Below are 24,190 nucleotides of genomic sequence, written 5' to 3' on the forward strand. Positions count from 1 at the left end.
AAATATTTATATAAATATTTACATATTTACATATACATAAATATAATGTATGAGATAATATATGTATATTTACATATGTATTACATATATAATAATACATGCACATATAAATAATAAATGCAATATATGTATATATTTAATATATGTAATACATTAAATATGTGTATAAATGTAGAAAATATATATTACATATTATATAATATAAGGTATATGATATGTATTATTTTATATGTAAACAAATGTATCATATAAATAATAAAATTAATACTATATCACCTATTTTATATTATTTATATATTTATTTCTAATTATATATAATTGTTATATTTTGTATGTAAACTATATTTGAGTATTTATTATATTATAATAAAATTATAAATAATATTAATATATTATTAAATTATTAATATATTTATTATTATTCATATATAATATATAAGAATAATATATATCCTGTGTCCTACATCTAAAAAGATTCAGAGTTCGAATATAGCAGTCACGGTATTTGCTGTTTTTCATCTGATCATTAACTAGTATTATCATGACATGCATGAGCCTGAGTTAGAAATTTTTGCCATATCCGTTATAGGTGAGAAGTTTGAGCTCTGAAGACACACTATCTCGCTTTGAATCTAAGCTCTGCTTCCTCACAGCTTACAGTTTCTGATTCTCAACTCCTTCAGTTGTGAAACAAGAGTAATACAGGTGCCCTTCCTAGGGCTACTGTGAGTGTCAAGTTAGATAAGGAATGGTTGCATGCACAGTGAGGCCTCGGCAAATTAGCTCTCATTAATAAGAGAGTAATTTTCTGCCCCTTGAGTTTTATTCGGTAGAATTTCTTGCCTTCATTTGAAGATTTATTCAGATAAAGCTCTCTAAAAAGTTTAAGGCATTATTACGTCAAACACAACCCAGGACATAAGAATGAGCAGTGGTAGAATTAATGAATCCAAGCGTTCCATTTCAGGAAACATTTTCTTATCTTGAGTTCCACCATCCAGGACCTACTTCTCCAACATCAGGCCAGTAGAACTTCCCCAGCAGTGGCGCAAAAACTGTGTGCCAGGATAAACCAAGAAACCAATCCGTTACCAATTGAGTTTTCCATTTATAGCCTATGTCAGATGTATCACTTTGCTTTTAAAATGAAAAAGGCATTCAAAGAAGCATAAAGTAAATAAAATAGGCCACCTACAAAAAAAGAATGGACGCATAATTATTTGCACAAAGCATTAGAAAATACTGTGATATTTTATTATTAAAAATGCTGCTGAAAAGTTTATACATATGTGTCCAGCCATATATATCTTCTATCATTACTTAAGGCAAAATCAAAAACAAAATTGCAAAATAATAACCCAAGAAACCATTAAACCCTGCGTGCCTCTGAAGGTCAAGAATAAAAGCCTAGGAAAGTATTTTTTTTTTACTTATTTTTTTCTCATTTTTTTCTCTTTTTTCTCTTTTTTTATAGATAGCAAGTATATTTTATACTCATAGAACTCTATGAAGATTCTATAACATCTTTCCATGTAGAAATAAGATATCCTTTAAGGTGTATTAAACTGCTTTTGATCATAATCCTCTGTAAAAGCTAAAGTTATTCACTTAACAAGAACTCTTTTTTTTATCCTTATCCAAATGTCACAAGCCTGATACATTACTGTGCATATTGCTAGCAGAAGACAATTGGAAATACTAAACAAATACTGGAATTCACATTACAGACATACTGGACCGACACCGATGCCAACCATCACTTCCTTCGTGGTTTCATGGAGAGCCTATTTGCCATAGCCCAGCTGGGGTAATACATAGCTTGCAGAAATGGCCTGACAATAGCTTTAGAAGATGATGAACGGGGGGACAAAAATCTTACCCATGACACCTTTAGCTGCAAAAAGGGAGTGTTGCTTCACTGTGTGCAAAGTTGGGATTCTAATATTTCGCATAGGTATATACAGAGAATCACTCTCAAATTTAAACCAAGATAAACCACACAGAATTTATTGCGTGACTCTTATATGCATTTCTAAGAGCTGTCTTTCTCTGGAGGGCATTTTCAAACACTCTGATATATATCACTACAGTTTTAGTTTAGGGGTTCAGTACTCAAAGGTGTGCAGTGGGGCAAGGAAGTTGGACTGTCTTTGTGGAGGATGCCCAATTTAGCAATGACTTTCAAGACTGGGTTTCTAGAATAAACACAATCAAGCCCAGAGACACTATCTTCAAATATCTTTGGCTACTATTTCCTGATGTTGCAATAATTTTTAAAAGACAAATATAAAGGAATCATTGTTATTACTTTTTCCTCCCACTTTATGACACTCAAAATATTCCTTGAGGAAAATTAAAAGGACAATGAGAAGATGACAAGGTGTCAGAGGGACAAATGTCTAGTCTCCAAGTTGCCAATTTAAAATGGGTGAATATGTTATCCTGACAGTGAAGCTATCCTAACTTCCTGCAAAACCCATGCAAAGCATTTTTAATCTTCTGTCTTTTTTGTTTTCTTTCTATGATATTCATTGATCAGTGACTGATACACAAACCCACAGAAAGTAATATTTTCAGACAAGCATATGTTTTATCCCATAAATGGTATAAAGAATAAAAAACCCTGCCTACTGAGAAATAAGGGACTTACTGCTTTAACACAAAAGGAAAGACACATGCCCTCCTTCAATCTGATTAGCTAAGCTGAGCAGGTACTTTACCAGCCAAACTCTTCCGCAGCTGCTGGGGAACACAGAGCCGTATTTACTCGGCAGGGCACGGCCCCACCAAAGGCAAGCTTTCTTTCCTTTTTGGCAGGACCCTGGGGTGGGAAGCAACTCTTCCTAAACGTATTCAAAGAACCAGAACTACAGAACGAGATTTGTATTTTGTTTTTCCTGCTGTCGCTCTGCATGTGCGTGTCTCTAATTCAAAAAGCTTTAAATAGACTCCACGTTGGGGATCCATCTTTGTGTGGCAACTTCATGAAGGCTTAACACACAAAAATAAAAGTTTCCTAAAACAACAGTCTCCTAAAAATGCTGTCGCATGCACTTGTGCAACCTGAAAAGGGAAAAGAGCCCAGCCACACAGACGGTCTGGGTCCGCTGTGTGACACCACGTCCTCGTACAAATGAAATGCATTAGAAAACCCCGTGTCTTCGTTTACCACAAGTAATTAAGAAGAAAATCCTCCTTTGTCCTGGAGGAGACAGAGGTGATATGACTAATGTATATATATACTTATATACATACAGACCACAATGGAAAACACAATCTTGCTAAAAGCTCTTTCAAACTGAAAACACCAATAAAAGCTTTTTTGTCTGTTTTTTGTTGTTGTTTTCTGTGTGTGTTTTTGTTTAAACTCACAGCTATATACATTTTTCTTTACAAAGTTTCTTAAATATAGTTCAGGCTGGCCAAACATCTCTTTGCACAGAACTATACGTATGTTACTGCATAGTCAGTTCTTTGATTTTAATAATAAAATTCTACTTTGCCTTCTCTCTAGATTACAGCTCCATATGCTGGGTAAAAGCCCATAAACTCTTTCTTCACTTAAGTAGAGCCATCCATCATATGGCACATAAAGAACTTTTTTTTTTTCCAATCATAATTAAAAAAAAAAAAAAATCGTGTCCCTGGCCGAGTTCTAGAAGTGTCAGCTTCAATTGTTATGTTGGAAACATCCAAGTCCTTGAAAGGGCGATGTCCTAGTCACACTAAACGTTGGCTGGAGTGGTGGAGATCTTAAAGCAGTATTGTAACAGCAATGTATACTTTTCACATTTCATAGGGTCAGAAGTTGATCTTGTCATACCGGGAAATGCCAATGGGACGGGTCCGGGGACGCAATGACCGCCCTTTTGCTCTTTTGTCTCAAGTTGGTGGGATGAAAAACATTCCTTGTGTGGAGATGTTGCTTCTGTCTTTCTGTCTCTCTTCGATGCTGCTGAGGGGAGGAACAGAGGGAAGGGAAGGGACCCGCAAAGCTATACTCTGGTGGTTGAATGTCCGTGGGGTAAATTGGTACTGTTTTGCCCTCCACTGAAGGTATTGAAGGTGTGCAAAGGCTGCATTCCCGTCAGTGTGTTTGGGATCATGGTAATGGTATTTGGGGTCATAAGAGGGATGTCATCTGGGGACCGGCGCAGCGTGAGGGTGTAGTCTGGCGGACAGGTGAGCCTCAGGGTGTCGTGAGCCTGTAGCGACTCACACTCATGGTCGTGGTCCAGCTGTTTCATCTGCAGGGACATGATCTCTTCGTTCTGGATGTGAGCAATGTCGTTGGTGGTATTTCTCTGGGGACTGGGGCGCCTGTGAGTCTCGTGGCGTCTCTTATCCTTCTTGTAATACAGCGCTGCGAATGCCAAAATGTTGAGGAAGAGTAAGGATGCCCCCACGGCGATGGTGACGCTTAATTCAGTGGAATAATCCCGTTTGGTTTCGATGAGGACGGTTGTGTCCTCGGGCCCCGTCTTGTGAGGGTCCTTGGAGTGTTTCGGATTGTTAGCGGGAGTGATCGCTGGGCGTTTGGTCGTTGGCCATATCTTCGCAGGAGATCGCCGGGTCCCATAGGGGAAGGAGGTCATGTCGGGAGGAGGGACCTTGGTGGTTGTCGAAACGTACTGGAATATCTCATTCAAGTTGTGCAAGTGAGGGACGAGTTCCAACCAGAAAGCCACTTTCGTAGCTCGGTAGTGATCCCTTACTCTGGGTTTCAGGCCAATATGCAGATAGAGCTGGTCTTTGGGGTTATATTTGGACCAGGCCACTTCCTCAAAGCGATTGGGTTTCGTGTGAATGAACTTGGTATCCTGAGGAACTGGCTGGTTAGGGTCACTGGGGACAGAAGGAAGAAAAAAAGAGAAAGAAGGTCACATTCTTCTACATGTGACAAGTAAATCTTTTTATCAAATAAACCGGGAAATTATGATCAATTAATCGCACGTTTGTTGATGAGCACCAAGTAACCAAGTAGCAATAGATACATTCTGCTTTAATCCAAACAAGGCTGCCATTTTGTCTCTTCCTTAAAATCTCCTCTTACCTTTATCTTAAAAATAATTTCTGATGGCCATACTATGGCATTTTCATAACATTTCAATTATTTTTAAATGCATCAAATTATCTTCAACAATGAAGAAGGAAAACAAAATGTGTCTAAGAATATTTTCAGTCTCTCAAGTTTAACTACTTTTGAGCCATAAATCCCAACCAGAGGTGATTTGCCCCCACGAGGACAATTGGCAACGTCTGGATATGTTTTTGGTTGTCATAACTGGAGGGTTGTGTTATGAATGGGTAGATGCCGGGGGCACCACTGAACATTCTCCAGTGCACAGGACAGCCCCCCACAAGCAAAGAAGTATTGAGTCCAAATGTCCATAGTACTGAAATTGAGATATCCTGATTTAGAGGCAATTGTTCAAAAAGTGAGTATTCTCTTCCTTGCTTAGATTGCTTCTAATCAATGATTAGATATGGCAGTTTTAACAACTAAAATATATGTAAAAGTCCAATCAGAATAGGCTTTTGTAATTACAAAATGCTAATAAATAGAAATATGCGTTATTTGTTTGCTCTCTATTTTAAGGAGAAATACATATACACTTGAAAATCTTTTGAAAACTGAGTCATGTAAAGGTCAAACAACATTCCATTAATTCTAAGAAGTTTGGTAAGATAGCCCTTTTAGATGTGGTGAAGTCAACCTGTTTAGGAGAAGTAAGACACGATGCAAGAAATTGAGGGTTTTTGTAGATGCTAAGTGTGTTTGGCATCAAACAATTTTCTTCTTATTTACATAAGTGGGTACAGGCAGAGGGAGAATCATCAAAATTAAAAGACAATCCACAAAACATGGTGCTTTAAATATCTTTGCAACCACCTCTTTTAACATAACAAACAAGCACCGAAAGATAACATATTCTCATTTCTTCCATTTTTTGTAAAGTTGGTAATGTGAACTGTAAAACAGATTTCATCTTATGTTTATTTGTTTTGAAAAATTTGAGATTACCCATGGAAAAATTCCCCTGGTGGACAGTATTGAACATTCAGACCTGATGTGCAGACCCAGAACAAGTGGGAGATACAGCACACTAACTTACTGCTCTGGGTGCTGCAACTTCTACCTTCCAGGTAATCTCTCCTTGTCAGCACTTTTATGAAGCTGGCTCCAGCCACGCCTACTCGCTTACACGCCGGAAAGCTGGGGGACCAGAAGGTCCTACTTGAAGATCTCAAGTGTACAGACATTACCAGGCATTGTGCAGGCTGCAAACCACATGCTTGACCAACAGGTACGACATCCGCTAAAGGAAGGACTTTAGCCCTCAATCCGAGGCTGTCAAAATCACTTCCATGGATTAACCTCTGCAGCTTTCCCTCTTTATAGCTGTGAAATCTTGAGCAAATTCTTTAGCCTGTCTTGGCCTAATCTTCCTCATTTATAGAGTAGATAAGAATATTGGGGTTGGAAGTAAGTGATGAAGGTTAAATAGTAACTACAAAATTCCTAGCATATAGTAAGAGCTTAAAAAATATTATCGCCTTCTGCCAATATATAAATTAGAACACCCGAAGATTGCTTAGGGAGAGGGGACTATAAAGTAATATACTGTATATACCCAGAGTATATACAGTGTACTATACACTGTGTATAGTATATGATGTATAAAAATGTACTGTATACCACATACACTGTATTATACACTGTATATAGTATATGCTATGTAAAAGCATACTGTATACCACAGTATATATAGTATACTATATACTGTATACATATAGATATACAAATATATGACATATACTTAAGATAATATATGTGATACACAAGAAAAAGAAAATTTACCTCTTAACTGAGTACATACTAAGTGCTGTGCTTTTATTTTACTCAAAGAATGAAAAAAATACATAAAATTACAGGTACTCATGCAATGATCTTATTTATGTGTTCATTTACAAACATTAATATATTTAAAAATAATTCGTTTATTATTTTTTAAATTTTTATATGTTTTAAAAAATGTTGGATTCAGTATAGCACCTCGTGTTTCTTTTATTTGAGTCTTTTGAAATAAATTTTTGAATAATTCCTATTTAATTGGAATCTGCCATGGAAACATTTGTCATCAATTTTTACTGCTGTAAAAGAAATGAAAGGTGGTGAGGATTCCTACTATTTTTCCATTGATTTGGGTTCACTGCACTGGGCCTATTAGATGTGTTGACCTTTTATTAAGGAGCAGGCATCTGGGAAAGAGAGTGTTCTGTTCGTCTGGCTATTTGGCTATTTTTGACAGAATTCAGTGTATATTTGAAAGGTAAAGAAACACATTTATTTTGTTCTCAAAGAACAGAGTGGAGGATTTTGAAAATTCTGATAAGTAAGGTTGAGCCTGATACAATTCAGCTATTAAAGCTCTTGGAGTTGCACAGTCAGAAGCTAAAAACCAAGATAAACTCACAGAGCTTATGAAAACCCGTCATTTTCCTTGTCAAATACTCCAAAGACAGTAAGATCTCTAAGTGGGATATCAACGTCTTGTTTTCAGACTTCACTTAAGCATATGGTGTGTTTTAGTTCCCAGGAGTAAAACTGAAGATTACAATGAATAAGGATAGAAAGAAACAGACATATCTTCTTTCCCTAGTAAAAGCCTCCATGCATATCTTCATCCATATTTCCCAACACCTAACACATACGTTTTCACCTCTCATATTTCATTTGAGACACCATCTTGGCAGCAGAGAGTTGAATGTGTTTCTGAGATCTTGTGGATTATTTTGTTTGCTAGAGATAGGTAATACTAGTTCTTTAAATGTATCAGTAACCCCTCTGATACGCTCCTTTCGATGGTATGTTTCTCCTTACACATAAAGCGATGTCGTGGCTGACTCCTCATTACAGACCTCTAAGAAGAAAATTAGCCTATGCAGCAAGAATACGTGTTCAGTGACAGCTATGCAACAGATGTTCATTCATTCAGCTCAAAATACTTTTTTGGCAATAAAGGTCACTTTTAAAACCAAATTTATGCTGCAACGTTCTCTGAGCCATCCTCCCCAAGTGCCTCTTTCCTGCTTTTTGCAAAGATTTCACAAAGGTTGAATATAAATTAATCATAGGACACCAGAAAATTCAAAAGTAGAGATGGCCTCTGAAGCATACCTACACCAAAGTCCTGAGAACAAAGATGACAAATCGAAATATATGTTGGTTTCACTAGCCATTACAGAACTAGCCCTCCATCCCTGACTTTCAATAGCATTTAAGGCCTTTGCTATATAATGCATCATTTGATTGCTTCAAGTGCTGCTTGTGGCCGTATCTTCTATAGAGACCAAGTTTCTCTCTTGTTCCCTTTTTATGCACTTCTTCCCACAAAGAAATCAAATTGCATTGGTGTTTGATAAATGAGCATCTGAATTCTATGCACCAATCAGGCCTCTTATTCCCAAAGAGATTTTATATGATGCTGATTTTAATTCTTTATAGTCCTTTGCAAGCCTTGGAATTAGCTTTAATTTTTCCTTGACATTATTTCTCATTTATCAAACTCTCCAAGTCAGCCTTATTTCTATCCCAGTACTTAAGGTTTTGGACTACATTGTTCTTTTCCAGCACTGTTTTTTTTTTAGTCTTCTAACCTGGATCATTGAAAGAGCCTCCTAGCTACAAAGGAATACTTGTCTGTCCTTCCTTCCTCCCTTCCTTCCTTCTCCTTCCCTCCCACCCTCTCTTCTCTCTCTCTCTCCCTCCCTCCCCACTTCCTTCCTTTCCCCCTCCTTCCTTCCTTCTTTCTCCCCTTCTTTCCTTCCCTCTCTCTCTCCCTCGTTCCTTCCTTCCTTCCACACCTTCCACACGCACACCCCAATATTATTTTTCTGTGCTGGACAAAAAACAAAAAAATGTTGGCATACCAGAGACACTTAACGTTTAAACCTAAAGATAAGGTCAGAACCGTTAGCTTTGGGTATATGAAAAGAATTATCAGAACACTTCGTCCTGGCAAATGTACGAACAATTAGAAACACAGGGTGCTGTTTCTGAGGTGTAGATTTGAAGTCCCACTAAATGATAAAGCAGGTTCTGATGTAACATAATCCTGTCTGCACAGCAATGTGTTGTGATAGATGGATGAGAAGATATTCTTATAATCAAACTCTTGTCTCTCTAGTGCTTAAGGGAACAGTTGATGGTACTCACTTGTATTCCCTCATATTCTGTGGGCCATGGCCTGAGTACATGTTCTGGAGAACAGAGGTAAGCATCACACCTGACATAAAGAGATATGATTTATCCTACGCTGTTCCCTTACTGGCACGATTTTGGCTCATTCTCCTCACCTGGACCACACGAAGCAGCCTCCTGGGGACAAGGATATCCTCCTCTGCACAGGCTGATCATGCCACTACGCTATTTAAAAGAAATAACTAGCAACTACCTTTCAAGCTTTTGCCATCCATTGACAAATACCTAAATCACTAGACTCTACCCATCAGCTAGATTTCCTGTTTTCTTGTTAAACCAGCTGCCATTGAAATGTTTTCCCCTATTTCCTTACATTTGAAATTGCACCTTGCATTGGACACAAGAAGAAGTTCTGAGTATCTTTCTTTAAGGATGACTTGGGTCATTCCAATGACCTTCCAAATGAATTAAGAAAACTCACTGCGTTGATATCCCTAAGTATGATTTCAGCTCTGCTCCACACAGACTGCAGGAATAAAAATAGCTCCTGTTTGCATAAAGTCCAGATTCTTCAGACCGACATCCAAGGCCCTCCCTCATGTGTATCCTGTTCCCTCAGTGAGATCTCTACCTGAAGATTTGGTTTCTGGTGAGATGAGAACTATTCCTCCAAATTGAAGTCCTTTCTCCTTCCCCATCTGTTCCAGCTACTTTAACATCTTTATGAAAGCCAAATACACCCTAAACACATACCACTAATGGCCACATGAATATATTTGGCCAGTGATTAATATCAGGCTATTTGACATAGCCACATCTATGTTCCCCAAGCGAGGGGCATGAACCACGGCCTCTAGGCAAAGTGATATTAGGAAACAGAGTTAGGGCATTAAAAAGCACTCAATAACAGAACATGGTGGTATTTTCATCCCTGGCTCAGTCTTGGATAGGTCCTCGTGAAGGTGTCCATTTGGTGCTAGCAGTTCTTTACTATCTCATGACATTAATTAATTTCCTCTATCTTTTCCTCTTTTTTTAAACAATGAGAGAGCATCAGCGTCAGAGCCTTTGGCAGGCGAGAAGAGCTAACGAGAATCTAATGGCTTTATTTGGATTTCAGGGGTTTTTTAATGGTTGAGTTAAATTGATTGTGAATGATACTAGCTTTCCATTTAAGAATATCATATAAAGTTTATTTCCAAAACATGTAAGGGAAAAAAGAATATGTGGTTTTAACAAAAGTAAGTCATGAGTCATGACTGCGTGTTTCATTATTACACAAAGAATGATACGTTTGGATGGCAATGTAGTGAAGAGAGAATGGGCAGAGCCATGGTTTGGGGAATGCCCATTCATTTCTGCTTCTAGAGAATGCAGTACTTTGCGAGGGCGGACATCACATATCTGAGTTCTATGACACAACTGGGCGTGGTCTTGCCTTTAAAAGGTGTTATGAGTTGAACTGCTCCCCTCTCTAATTAAGACATGCTGAAGTCCTAACCCCCAGTACCTCAGAATGTGACCTTACTGGAAATAGGCTCTTTGCAGACGTAATTAGTCAAGATGCGATGAGGTCATACTGGCGTAGGATGGAATTCTAAACCGATATGACCAGCGCCCTTATAAGAAGATGACCACCTAAAGATAGACACAGAGAGAGACTGCCATGTGATGACACAGGCCAAGACTGGAGTAATGTAGCTGCAAGTCAAGCAACAGCAAAGAGTGCCAGCAAACCTCCAAAAGCTAAGACTCATGGAAATATTCCCCTACAGGTTTTAGAAGGAGCTCAGCCCTGCCGAAACCTTCATTGTGAACTTCCAGCATCCAGAACTGGGAAACAATCAATTTCTGTTGTTTTAAGCCACACCATCTTTGGCTCTTTGTTATAGCAGTTTTAAGAATCTAATAAACAAGGTTTATCTAAAAATACTTGTTGACTTGACTTCAATCATTTCCTTGTCAAAGACAGAACCTATTGGTGAGGCAAGCATCTCTTCCAAATGGTTGTACCTTCTCTCTTCCCCACTGCCCCCGTGAAAGCCTTTCTTAGACCAAATTTGTAAAATCTGACGGTTCAAAGCAGGTATCCATGCAACATGTTTTCCACTCAATAAACATGCCATACTTTTGCCAAGATGACAAAACATTCTGAAACCATTTCCTACCACAGAATATTTGGAATCATTGTAAAGGATGGTATCTGCTAAAGCCCTATGCATGGGAACCTTCCTCATCTCCCATCCTCTCAATAGAGCTTCATAAGGCTTGGGCACTGCAGGGCTGCTGCAGTGGGGGAACCTAAGGCTGCCATCGGGCATCCGTGGGAAGATTTACCACCCCTCGGAGCCAGAGCAGTGAGCATCTTCATTTTTAATTCAGTACAAGAGGCTCAAGGTTAATGCAGAAGCACACACAGGTAGAACAGAATGATACCTCATTAATTTCCACAATTATGTTATTAGACAAGAGAAAATTAAAAGGTGCCAAGATATTTGTAGCTGTTTAAGATGTTGGGGGGTCTTTTCTCTCATTGTTTGCAGAGAATCTGCTCAGTAGAATATTGGTGGACCCTGTTGTACGTGTAGCTCTTGTATATTTTCTACGAGATCTAACCAATGAGCTTTCTTTAGATATATCTATATAATGGACAGATAGATAGATAGATAGATAGATAGATAGATAGATAGATAGATAGATATGAGATATCTATCTATAGATATGAGATATAACAGAGATATGTATAGATAGATAGATATGGATAGATATGAGATATCTATCTACATATAGATGTTATATCTCTCTATATAGATACATATAAGAAATTTATATTGATTTATGAAAGAAATATGTATAAATGATATATAAGTGAATAAATATATTTGTAAATACATGTATATATATGAAATAAATCTCATAACTATAGAGAAATATTATGTGAGTATAGGCATACAGATATATATATACATATTATGTATATACATACACACATATTATTTCTTCATAGGTATTGTGAGATTTATTTCATTCCTGTGGCTACACAATAAATACAATTTGCCATGTGCCACATGTGTTTTGATAACCCTATTATTTACCAAATGAGGTTAGGTCCTATTTAGATTTGAAACTCTGGGATCATCTTTCAATAGAATTGCCAAATATGTCTAAATTCTGCCCCAGCAGATAGGAAACATAGAATTTTCAATATGCAACCAGCATTCTAGTAAAAATCTGGTTTGACAGAAAACAATTTAGGGGTAAAGAAAAAACGAGGGCCCCACAGATGTTGGGGAAAAATGACTGCTATTGTGCGTGCATGTGTGTGCATGCCTGTGTACCGTGGTCTATTGTGTCATGGAAACAGCACTTACACAGAGGAACCATCAAGCTAGAAGTAGGGCGATAACCTGAGGTGGAGAAGAACATACCCAGTTTTGGCGAAATTTGTCCAGTACGTCATGACCACTGCGCTGAGCATGACATCATTCTTGGAGAAGTTACAGCTGAAGAGTTCAGTAGGGCCAATCATGGGGATCCCAAACACATAGGGTACTTCGTCGCCGTGGGCTGAGTCTGCCCAGCTGGGCTTCATTTCGCTTTGGCAGTGGTGGTAGAAGGCGTAGAAATATGTTGGAGAGCCATACTGGGCGTGCAGGTCAGCTGTGGCCACAGCGGGGGCCACCCACTGGTGGTCTGTAAAGAGAGCTACCAGGGTTTTCCGTCGAGTTTCCGGGTTTTCCTTATCTGCCCAGTCCGTGTACATGAATTTAATGGTCTCCCGCAAGGTGTCTTTCCCCTCCGGATAGCCATAAAGGTTGTCCACAAAGTTGGACACGGAGAAGTCAAAGTCGTTGGGCGTCACGCCATCTTCATTGTCCACTATGCCGTCAACAAACTTTAAGCCTTCCCCTTGGTTGACACCAAGCATGATGTCATAATTAAGGAACTCCCCCTGCTCCATCAGGATCTGAGGGTCATCTGGGATAACATCCCCGTCGATGACAGGACCGAAGGAAATGTGATATGTGGCCGGGGTGATTGTCTGCTGAATAAGCTCTTTGTAGTTCTTATTCCGAAGGCATTCTACCACGTCCGTGGTATCCAGCATGTTGCAGCCGACTTTATCTGCCAATATCCGAGTGTACTTGGCAGGCTGGTAGTTCACTGCCCAGCTGGACAGGGCGGTCCCGCTCTGGATGATCGCCTTCTGGAACAGACCTGCAGGTGCAAAATTGTGGACATGCAAATGAAAACCCAAAAGATAGAAAAGCAGCCTTTACTTAGCAAAGAAGGCTCTGATTGTCTCTCCGGCATGTGAATTTCGGGATACAGTGGCATTCAGCTTTTTCAGGATCTCTTTCACTCATTTCCATCCCATTTTCCCTACCCCTGCTCCCACTGGACATTGGTTTTATGGGATGTTCTTACACACACACACACACAAATGCTGTTTAAGAAAATGAAACTACATTTACACTTTCGCTGTGGTAAAAATATGTAATCTCTTTATCCTTCCACAATTTAGTGTAGTGTTGGCTTCTTCATCCCCAGATGCTATAAATAAAGCCTCTCAGAGCAATCAGATCTCCCATTCCATAAAAATATGCTTTGTGGCAATAAGAAGTCAAAAGACATTTTGTTTCACTGGCAAAAGCAGGTACCACTTCATAACGAGGAAAAAAAACCCACTGAAATCAATTTCAGAGTACAAATTCAGGGATGTATTTCTATTTCCACCCTCAATATATTGGAAGCATTACAATTTTAAATTAAATTAGCTATTCCTAAAGAAATCCTCACTGGAATGCCCAACTAAAATGTATTTTTCAAAAAATCATTAATTTCAAAATTTCACCCATTCAAAGCCCAGATTTTTGTCTAATTTATTCTGCCACATTTTAAAAACATCTGTTTGGTGAGAAACTTGAAAAATCTTGAGCAATTTTGAAGAGTAAAATTTGAGGACTAAAATTCTGTGTAGCTTAAAATTTTCCATCAGGTCAGTCTACCACATGAATGTCTCAAAGTAAAAAAACAAAAGAAAACTCTATTTTTAACTACTATAGGACAAGAGATGATGGACTATAAAATCACAGCCTTCAATTTCTTATCTGTTCCTGCCCTTTCCTTGAATTCCAGCACGATCTAGCTCTGACGTCTCATGAGTTGCTGGAAGAATAAAGCATTTAGCTGGGAGTCCAGAAGTTCACGCCCTGTCGATTTTTAAGGTCATACAAGCAATCGAGTATAAGGAAAAAATGATTGCAATCAGGAAGATGCGATTCTAAAGTTTGGAGGATTGCCCAAAGATGACACACAAGGCTGAGACTTTAAATTGATCTGGCTTTGCCTGATACATCATCAAAGTCATTTGGGGGCCAATTTCCCAGCGTCTATAATTCTGTCCAAAATGTCCAAGTATTGGCTTGTGTGTTTAACTTTAAAGATTACTGTTTTAGAGCACCTTAAAGAAATGATGTCAATATTTGATCTCTTGAAGACATTCATAAGTTAAAACAATCAGAATTAGGAAAACGCTGCTAGAGGTTACTTGCTTTTTCCTCTCACAACTATTGGCCATGATTGAGTTAGCAGTGTATATATACTTGTATGTTAGGGAAGTAATATAACCCCTGCTAAAACTTGAAGAATTGGATAAAGAAAAAAAATCACCTAAAATTCATACTAGAAAATACTAGTTACATTAACATTTTAGCATAATTCCTCTTGGCTATTCTCCCCCACTGCATTGGTCTGTTATGCATAAGTGTGTTAAATATATTCATAGTTTTTACTTTGTGTTTTCCAGGCTATTGTATATCTGAAGCATGATTCTTAAAACTAGTTATTGTTCTTTTGAATAAATGCACATATTCTTGAAAACTTTCTTGTCTTTTTAATCTTTTAGCTTTTCATTTCATTCTTTGCTATGAGAATACAGTGGCGATCATCTTCATGAAAACATCTTTTCCCATGTGTATATTGATTTGGTTGACTATATTGCTAGAAGTGGAATTCCTAAGCCCAACTGTCTAGATATTTTTGTAATTCTTGATTCTATTGCTGGCTTGTTTTTCAAAAGCTGCTTTGCAGAAATGACCGAGGCAAGGAATTGTCATAGAACAGAATCATTTCCAATCTGTTGATTTAAGTAATTAATACCCTTCCTCCAAATAGTTTTGGCTCATATGTGTTTGGTTACTACTGAATTTGGTCCTGACTACTTTCTAAATCTAGAACTATGACTGTATCAATTGAGAAACGTGAAAGTTTAAGTATTTTCTAAAATGCTATAAGAATGGATATTACCAATGATTTAACTAATTATTCACATTTTCCTTTTTTTAAAATAAAGGGTTAGTACAAATATTAGCCTTTAATTCCACCTCTCCTTCGCCTTATGAAATAATCTACAGCCTTGTCACCCCTGATTTGACTGATGGTTGATTGTCTGTTTCCTGCACCAAGCATCCTATTGAAATGTGAGTTGTGAATCTCATTACTAAGCTGAAAATCTACTTGTCAAATTGATGCCTAGGGCTAGTAAAATTTCTACTCCAGTTGAACATTTTTATTTCCTAAGGCCTGTTGAATACCCTCAGGGGAAATTTGAAGCACAACAATACAGGTTGAAAGTGGAAAAGCAGTTGGTACGTGAAATACCAAATGTGACAGGCAATCAGGAATTTCCTAATAGTTTCTCAATTCACAGATATTCATGAATCCCTAAGTGAAAGTTTATTCTACCTAGAAGATCAAGACTACCCTCCACTCTTCCCTAATTTTTAATAGCTAAAGAAGAATAATGGGAATATGTTTGAATCTGGGTCTGGGAAGTCTGGTTTCTTTCTTGGCTCTATCACTTGCTGTGTGACCTTAGGAAGGTCATGCGATGTCTCTGAGCCTCAATTTCCTTTTCTATAAATGACAGTTTTGGAGTACATGAGCTTCAAGGTCCCTTTCAGTGCTACAGTTCTTTGATTTTTATTTTATTAGAATTCTACACAATTTTATTTGTTTTTATTTTTTTTTAATTTTGTTACCTTTTGACCCCTTTTGCAAGATTCTTTAAATAAAAAATAATTCCTTTGAAGTTTCAAGTACTTTTGATGTAAATGGTTCAAATAGGTATGGTGCAATTCTGAAACCAACCAATGACACAGAAGGAAATACAACACAACCTTGACGATTTAGATTCTTATTACGAATAATCATTTGCACTTGCCAAGGTATCCCAGGGCTGGGTTTTCCTGTGTCTTACTTTGCAGGGAGAGCTAAGACGTTATTACCATGTTTCCAGAACCAACTGCATCCAATCCCAATTGATTTCTCTTTTCAATCTCTCCTCTGACATTGCTTGGAACGTCCATCCCCACTGCATAAGAGGTAATTGCCTTGAGTTAGCCCCTAGGTAAAAACCTCAGGGGGCCGGCCCAGTGGCACAAGCAGGTAAGTGCATGTGTTACGCTGCGGCAACCTGGGGTTCACTGGTTCGGAGCCCAGGCGCATGCCAACGCACCGCTTGGCAAGCCATGCTGTGGCGGTGTCCCATATAAAGTGGAGGAAGATGGGCATGGATGTTAGCCCAGGGCCAGTCTTCCTCAGCAAAAAGAGGAGGGTTGGCAGATGTTAGCTCAGGGTCGATCTTCCACACACAAAAATAATAATAATAATAATACTGTACTGTATAACTGAAAGTTGCTAAGAGAGTAGATCTTAAAAGTTCTCATCACAAGAAAAAAAAGCTTTGTAACTATGTGTGGTGAGGGATGTTAAATTATTGTGGCGATCATTTCTCAACATATACAAATATTGAATCATTATGTGGTACACCTGAAACTAATATGTTACAGGTCAACTATACCTCAATTATAAAAAAATGGAAAGAAAGCCAAGTTAAAAGAAGAGAATGTAGATATATGTCATTTGGGGGATTTTGCATGGAGATTTCTAAGAGACTTATGGCAACTTCATCTTGCACCTTGGATATGAACTTTTTGCGTGTGCTCATTCCTCAGTCCTGGGGGTCGCCTGCCCTCCATGAGACTGCCTTTATTACCTTCTGAATAGTGGGACAAGGTCAAGAGACTGACACAAGAGGCTCCCGCGCCTGAGCCGAAGATGGTCACCCTCTTGGGATCACCACCAAAGGCGCCAACGTTCTCCTCAATCCACCGCAGTGCTTGGATCTGATCCAGGAGCCCATAGTTGCCTTTGGCCGCCTGGTCACCAGTACTTAAAAACCCTACAAGAGAACACAGGGTATTTTAGGTGGTCAACTATAAAAAGCACGTAAACATTGTTGCTATTTGAAAAGATATCTCACGGTTGACCCTGTTCATTCTTTTCTTCCTATAAATGAGAAGCAACATCGTAGAACAATTTCTTGGCAGAAAGGATTATGTAAACAACAGTTATAACGGTTATTGTTTTTGTTGACACCATGATAAAATGTCTCATCTGTGGGTACATACCGGCTAACCTATAAGGCAAAATGAATCTGAAATATTTAAAACACGTGACAATATCAGAAACTATGAATTTCACTAGATTCAAGTTATCATTCCTGTGCATATGTCCATTTTCCTTTGAAAAATACAAAAGATTCCTAAAAGAAGGTTTTTGGATAAAAAGTGTATGTGTGTATGTGGGAGGTGAGGATTTGTGTGTTGGTATCTGTGTGTAAGAGTGTGTGTACGTATACAAAAGTAGATTTTTCCCATTGAATTCATTATTAATATTTTAACTCCTTTTAATGCTTAAGTTTCAAAGTAAACTACAGATATCATAAGATCTCACTCTTTAATAGTTTAGTATGCTATATTTAGTATATTTTCCTATACAGAAAAAAATTGTAGTTACATACAAAAACTTATAGTTCTTCAATCTCATTTAAAAGCCAATGCATATTCAAATCTCCCTAACTGTCCCCAAAATAGCACGAGCTGGTACACTTGATTTTAAAAAGGAGGATTCTGTAAATTGAGGAACTAGATTTCACTCAAGGCATCAAATTTTTAATTCTGCCTTAAAAGCTACATGAGGTATTTATTGTAGCAGAGTGATCCATTTTAGATATTTATTTCCTTCCCAGTTCCTCTCACATTGAAGAAAGATCTTGACCTGGAAACATTGCTTTCCTCTGATGCTTGCAGTCATTTTGTTAGAGAGACACACTCTCTCCTATTCAGCTCCAAAACTATAAATATTTTCTAAAGCATCCTCCAAGTTTAAATCATTGCACACACTTTAATCCGACTTTATGTCCAAATCCATCTTGGATAAGCCTTTTGAAGAAAAAAAAAAAGTCAGAAAAAGTTTTTATCATTTCACATTCTTATTTGCCCCTGTGCAAACTACCCGATTACGATAATTTCTCTTTCTGTACCATTTCTTTATTCTCAGGGCCATGCGACTCACTCGTTTAAATTAATGCTTATTAAGGTCCTAGGGCCGCCTGCTGCAGTATATACATGAAGATGGACTGATCTGGGCCCTGAAATAGCATAAATCAGAACCAGCTCCTCCAAATACATCCCTAAAGAAAGCTGACAGCATGCCAAGAAGCTCTTGAGTGCCAGCTTCTAAAACCTAAAACATAATCAGTAAAGGATGAAGCCCTCTGCCAACCAAGGGAGCCAGCCTTCCTTCCCTAAGCTTTCCCGGGCACCTGTGGAAAATGCACTATGTGAGCCAGGAGGGGATCAGAAATGAATGGCCTGATTCGAAGGAAAGCAGCAGGAAGGGGCTTTTTGTTCTAAAATTACAATAATCGGGACTCACAATCCCCTGGACCTACAAATAGATGCAAGATGACAACCACCAGGTTGTACATTTATGGCACATCCCTCAGATCCAGCCCTCTCTCAAGTTCCTAGGGATTGAGCTGAGAGTAGATGATTAGTGGGAATGTTCAGACGTTACCAACCCCTCCCTTATTTAATTAGCAATTACTAATTAGTTTCATGCCAGCGAGTGTTCTGTGGCTCCAACATTCATCACTAAACCTTTTACACAGTTTCTCATAAAATGAATCGTGCTTTGCTTGGGAGAAAAGCCTCTTTCATGTGGTTTTATGTCTGAAAGGGGTTGATAATGGCAGTTTGGGTGCCGTATAATAACCATAAGACAAGCCTCTCTTTCCCCATTAAGGAGAGAGGTGATTAATTCCTAAAGCCTTCAGTAATTTTCTGGCAAAACTGTTCTGTTTTTAACACATCCCTCCTCCTTCCGCCTCTCTGCCTCTCTCGACTCTCTCAGAATGACGAGCGTGAGGATTTGCGACATACGGTAAATCACTAGCCTTTATTAAATCAGAATCCCTCCCTCCCTAGCAAAACGTGACTGCTGTAACCTCTCAAACAGGAGGCTAATTAATATTCCGTATCCTGCAAATCTTAGTTCTTCTAAGAGCATCCTATTGAAAGGTTTGATCTTTGCGATTCTGAATTCCTTCCAAAAGTCCTGAGGAAAACAGCTCTCCATGCATCTCTGAAGTTTAGCAAATGAACGTGGTTTTTTTGAAGCTGGTGTTTCCATAGTTTCTGCCACGGAATCTTCATTTACTGCAACATCCAGGGATTGTTTTTTCTCCACTTTTAATCTAAATGATCAAGTGGGCAGAGTTTCCGTTGCAGGTACAGAGTGAATGTAAGCAGTTTTATTTTCTCTACCAGAGCACATTTCTTTCCTATTCTGATTGTCAAATACGGCATTTGAAATAATCCAGACATATGATGTGTGTGTAGGTTTACTGGCATGGAATCCCATGAACAACAAAATGGTAGTAGCCAATCTATTTGGAAGCAGCCCCACACCCTACCAAAGACGAGTTCTAAGAGAAACCTCTTTAGAAGTCTGTTCCCAGTGGAGGATGTAAATTTCCATACACGCTCTAGGTGAATTAATGGAAGAGGCCCCTTGACTGGCTAAAACCAGAGATTTTAAACAAATAGTTCCTTTCATTGACAAGCACTCTCGGCTCCAAACCCTGGAAGCATTTCAGCTGATGAAACATTTGGTTTTTGAGATTTACCATCTCTGAAATGAAGCTTATAAATCAGTAACCTCTCTCCCCAACAATTGAGTGATGAAGAGAGATACAAAAGAGACCATTTGAATTCAGACATATTAATGACTAGATTGATGCCCAGTTTCATTCAACGCACTGGAAGGAACAAAAAATTGTATATACACACAGAATATAGGCTCAGTTGTTGTGTGATTATTTTAAAATGTAGTTCATGGAAAGGATGCGTAAAAGACAGAAATCACATTTCCCCCTGCACGTTGAATGAAATGCATATCTTGTAAAAATGAGCATTGTATTTGGTCTTAAGATTGCCCTAGAATAGAACGTTTCAGGTTTTCGTGATAGGTAATCATAATTTAAAGTTTTCTTGTTCTTTTGAGTTGCACCACAGGGTTTAGGAGAATGATTCCAGATCACGTGGCTCTCCACACACTGCAAATCAATGCTAAGAAACTCAATGGGGTCAGGTGGGCTTGCCCATTTGATCATTTGTAATATGACTTTAAAGCCACAATCCCTTTTCTTTTAGGAGATAATTCATTACATAAGCAGAGTAGGTGTTTTCTGTGTGCCCATTAACCATGAGATAATTACTAAGTGAACATAGAAAAATGCTTTTGTATTTTTAGTGTGTGTATTCACCTCTAATTGGTAGAATTAATTTAGAATCTCACCTGCATTTCTAAAAGAACTCTATATAAGGATATACACAGATACATGTATAATTCTATATATTTTTCTTATTTCTGCAACTCTGATCCAGAAGTTCTATATCTATGACTTTATATATACATATACGTATATAGAACTCTTTCAGAGATGCAGTTAAGACTCTTAATTATTATTAACTATACATACACACATATATATATGTATGCATAGAGTAGCATGAGGATTTGCAATATAGGAACACCTCCCTCCTGTGTGTGTGCGCGCATGCACATATTTAATTTAATGGAGTGAAAGCAAAGAAGAAATGTTTAAATAAAAATTCTTTAATGAGAATAGATAGAATTTACTTTAGGACATGTAAATGAGCCCAAAAAGAAATCTGTGTGATGAGGATTAGAGAAGAGGTATAAAAATGAACATCAGTCCAATGAATGCAAATCTATATTCTTTGATGTTGATAGGAAACCAGTTATTCACTGGATGCATTCATTTCAAGGGGAAACAAATTTTCTTATTGGAATCGCTTATGATTTAACGAAAGGGCATATACTTATAAAGGATGGGTTGGAAGGAGAGGAAAGCCATATACTCAGATTCTGTAGGTCTGAGAGGCAAATCTGATTGAAATTTAGCGTCTCTAGTTTTAGTTTTATATTTCTTTAAAATGACACGACTAATAGCTGACCCTCTTTCTAGTATATCTAATTATCACATCAATATTGCTCAGGGTCAAATTCTATTTCCAATGTCAGTAGAATAAATCTAAGACAATTACGAAGGACACATGATTTCTACAGCACAAGTTTCCAAATTTGGGGTCCATTAAATTGTTAATGGGATTCCTTGCATTATTTTCATAAAGTGTATTATATCTCCACATAATTATTTAGAATAAGGCTGAGCAGGTGTTTTAAGATACCTTCGTTGAAATTATATTAATTCACAAAACTAAAGTTGATGATATTATGGAAACAAAATATAAAATAAAGTTTGTTACACAACATAGATCAAAATATGAAAATAATTGCTAAATAAGTTTCCCATTGATGAAAATTTGGTAATGGCCAGTCTGGAACCAAATCTCCTTTGAGCCAACTTTAGATTATTTTCAATGCAAAACCTCACACTTGAACCTTTCTCCAGATTTGTTGATGACTTGCATTCAGTTGGCTGTCAAATCCTTTCGGTTTTGTTTCTTAAATAGCTCATACACCTCGTCATTCCTCTGAGTCACATCCCAGTGGCTGAGATAAGAGCTTCAATTCCCTCCCTCATCCTTGCTGCTTCCAATCCATTTCCACACCATCAATCTAATCATGGTGCTCCCAAACTCATAAAAACCGACAAAACCCATGAAAATGAAAACTCGAAGCCCCTTGACCCAGAAGTTCTATTTCTATGACTGCTTTCTATAAAAAAATCTTTATTTGAATGTACAAAAATAGCTACCCAAGGATCTACAATTCTTATTGATTCTAATTTTGAAGACAAGGGAAGAAAACCATCTCAATCAATGTCCATGAATAGGAGGAGATTTGTTGCGTGAATTCTGTTGGCTGAATCCATATGATAGGAGGCTCCTCATTTGTTTAAAGTAATAATGAGTATTTATATATGTGGACACAGAAATGCATCTAAGATGTCTCAAGAGGAATCAGTGAGCTGCTGAATACCATGTCATATGATCCTATTTTTATTAGCATAATAAAATGAGTGTGTAAAACATAAACTCTGGAAAGAAATCAGAGAGTTAACTGTGTTTATCTCTAGGAATGTGGTTATAGAGGATTTTCTCTCTTAATTTTAAATATCTGTTTACATTCTGTTCACAATTTATAGCTCTTTCTTCGAAATCTCTCTCTCTCTCTCCCACACACACACACACACACACACACACACACCCCATAGCAAGTGTGTTTTAAAGTCAAATCCGTTAGTGGGACTTCCAAGGCCATTCCTGGTAGTCCCATCTCCACATCTCTGGCCATGCTCTGCATAAGTCTTGTTAGCCTACAAACCCACCACATTACTTGTGAACTGCCCCAGGACACGCCTTGCACTCTATATCTCTTTGCCTTTTTATATGCAGTCTCCTACATCTAGGATGCTCTTTACAGGGCTGCCATGAGCTTGTAAATTGCCTTGCATACCCTGCCAAAACGTGCCTTCCTTCTGTAGATATGGCCTCACCTCAAGCTGCACCATTTGCCAATGGAGCACAGCGCCATCTGTGGTCAGCCCCATCACCTCGCTGGTCTAGGGCACTGCCATTTCATCTCTTTCCCTCCACCAATGCAGATAACTTTTCAAAAATTTCCAAATCATCTCAGTTCTCTCAGCACAGTAAATTCTTTAAATGAATTTCTATTATAGACCTTACCACTTTATATGAAGGGTATCTGCTTGTAGGTCAGTAGCAGAGTTATTGCTTGCACTGGATTCAGAGTCTATGCTGAATCTATGGTGAAGCCTCAGGCATGTTACTTAAGATTTCAAAGCCCCACTTTTCTCAAGTGTGGAATTGAGAAGAGAAGCTACCCCACAGCAGTGCTGAGAACTCATTGGACAATGAGCATAGAAAAGCACTGTGCCTGGTGTACAGTGTCTGCTCAAAACTGGTCACCAAGAAGACTGACTTCCTTGATATCAGAAACACTGCTATTTATTCTGTTTCACCTACACATAGCAAGTATGAAGAGGTGCCCTTTGAATAAATGAAATGGGTCCATAGGGAAAATTGATTACTGGTCTACTCAGACTCTGACTTTAAGATTATACAGATGATAAAGATAGCTTACATGCTCTCTGACTGCAGATGCTGTTTGTGAATAATTTTGCATAAAGGTGACGCATATTTATTTTGCAAGGCCAAACATATATCACAGCTTTTACTCATGCTGTAAAAATTATGGAAATGCTTATTCAACTAACATTTATTTTGTACCACAGTGACCCAAACAATGTGCTAAATGCCGGAGAAAAATGATACATTATTTGAGTGGATTTCCTTAGATGTCGTGAAAACTTACACAGAAGTGTGGTTTTTCTTGCATTTGTAAGCTTCAATTTGTTCAAAATTTTCAACAATATTTTAAATATTAATAATAATATCAATATTAATATTTAACAATACTATATTTATATATTTATTGCATTTATATATTTGTGTATAATTTATATTATAAATTAATAATAATATTAGTTTAAATATTAATATTTAAAACATTAGAACTGAAAGTCATATTTTTTGCCATCAAAGTATATTTATAAAGACACATGAG

At 37.8% G+C, this 24,190-nt stretch overlaps 1 protein-coding gene across 5 annotated transcripts in view; it reads right to left on the minus strand.

Annotated features, from left to right (window-relative positions):
• Positions 1 to 1,232: 1,232 nt before the first annotated feature.
• Positions 1,233 to 24,190, minus strand: part of LOC147911620 (neuroligin-4, X-linked) — a 295,702-nt gene continuing 272,744 nt past the window's right edge. For all 5 annotated transcript variants that reach the window (XM_087427908.1, XM_087427910.1, XM_087427909.1 and 2 more), the window contains 3 exons: positions 17,265 to 17,450; positions 12,634 to 13,423; positions 1,233 to 4,845 (listed from right to left, as the gene is read on the minus strand). In XM_087427908.1, coding sequence (XP_087284034.1) covers positions 3,996 to 4,845; positions 12,634 to 13,423; positions 17,265 to 17,450 — 1,826 coding nt within the window. In that variant the 3' untranslated portion in view covers positions 1,233 to 3,995. The remainder of the gene's footprint in view (positions 4,846 to 12,633; positions 13,424 to 17,264; positions 17,451 to 24,190) is intronic.

The sequence above is a fragment of the Ceratotherium simum genome, chromosome Y, assembly GCF_057802395.1.
Source record: "Ceratotherium simum simum isolate JZ-2026a chromosome Y, ASM5780239v1, whole genome shotgun sequence".
NCBI classification, from domain to species: Eukaryota; Metazoa; Chordata; class Mammalia; order Perissodactyla; family Rhinocerotidae; genus Ceratotherium; species Ceratotherium simum.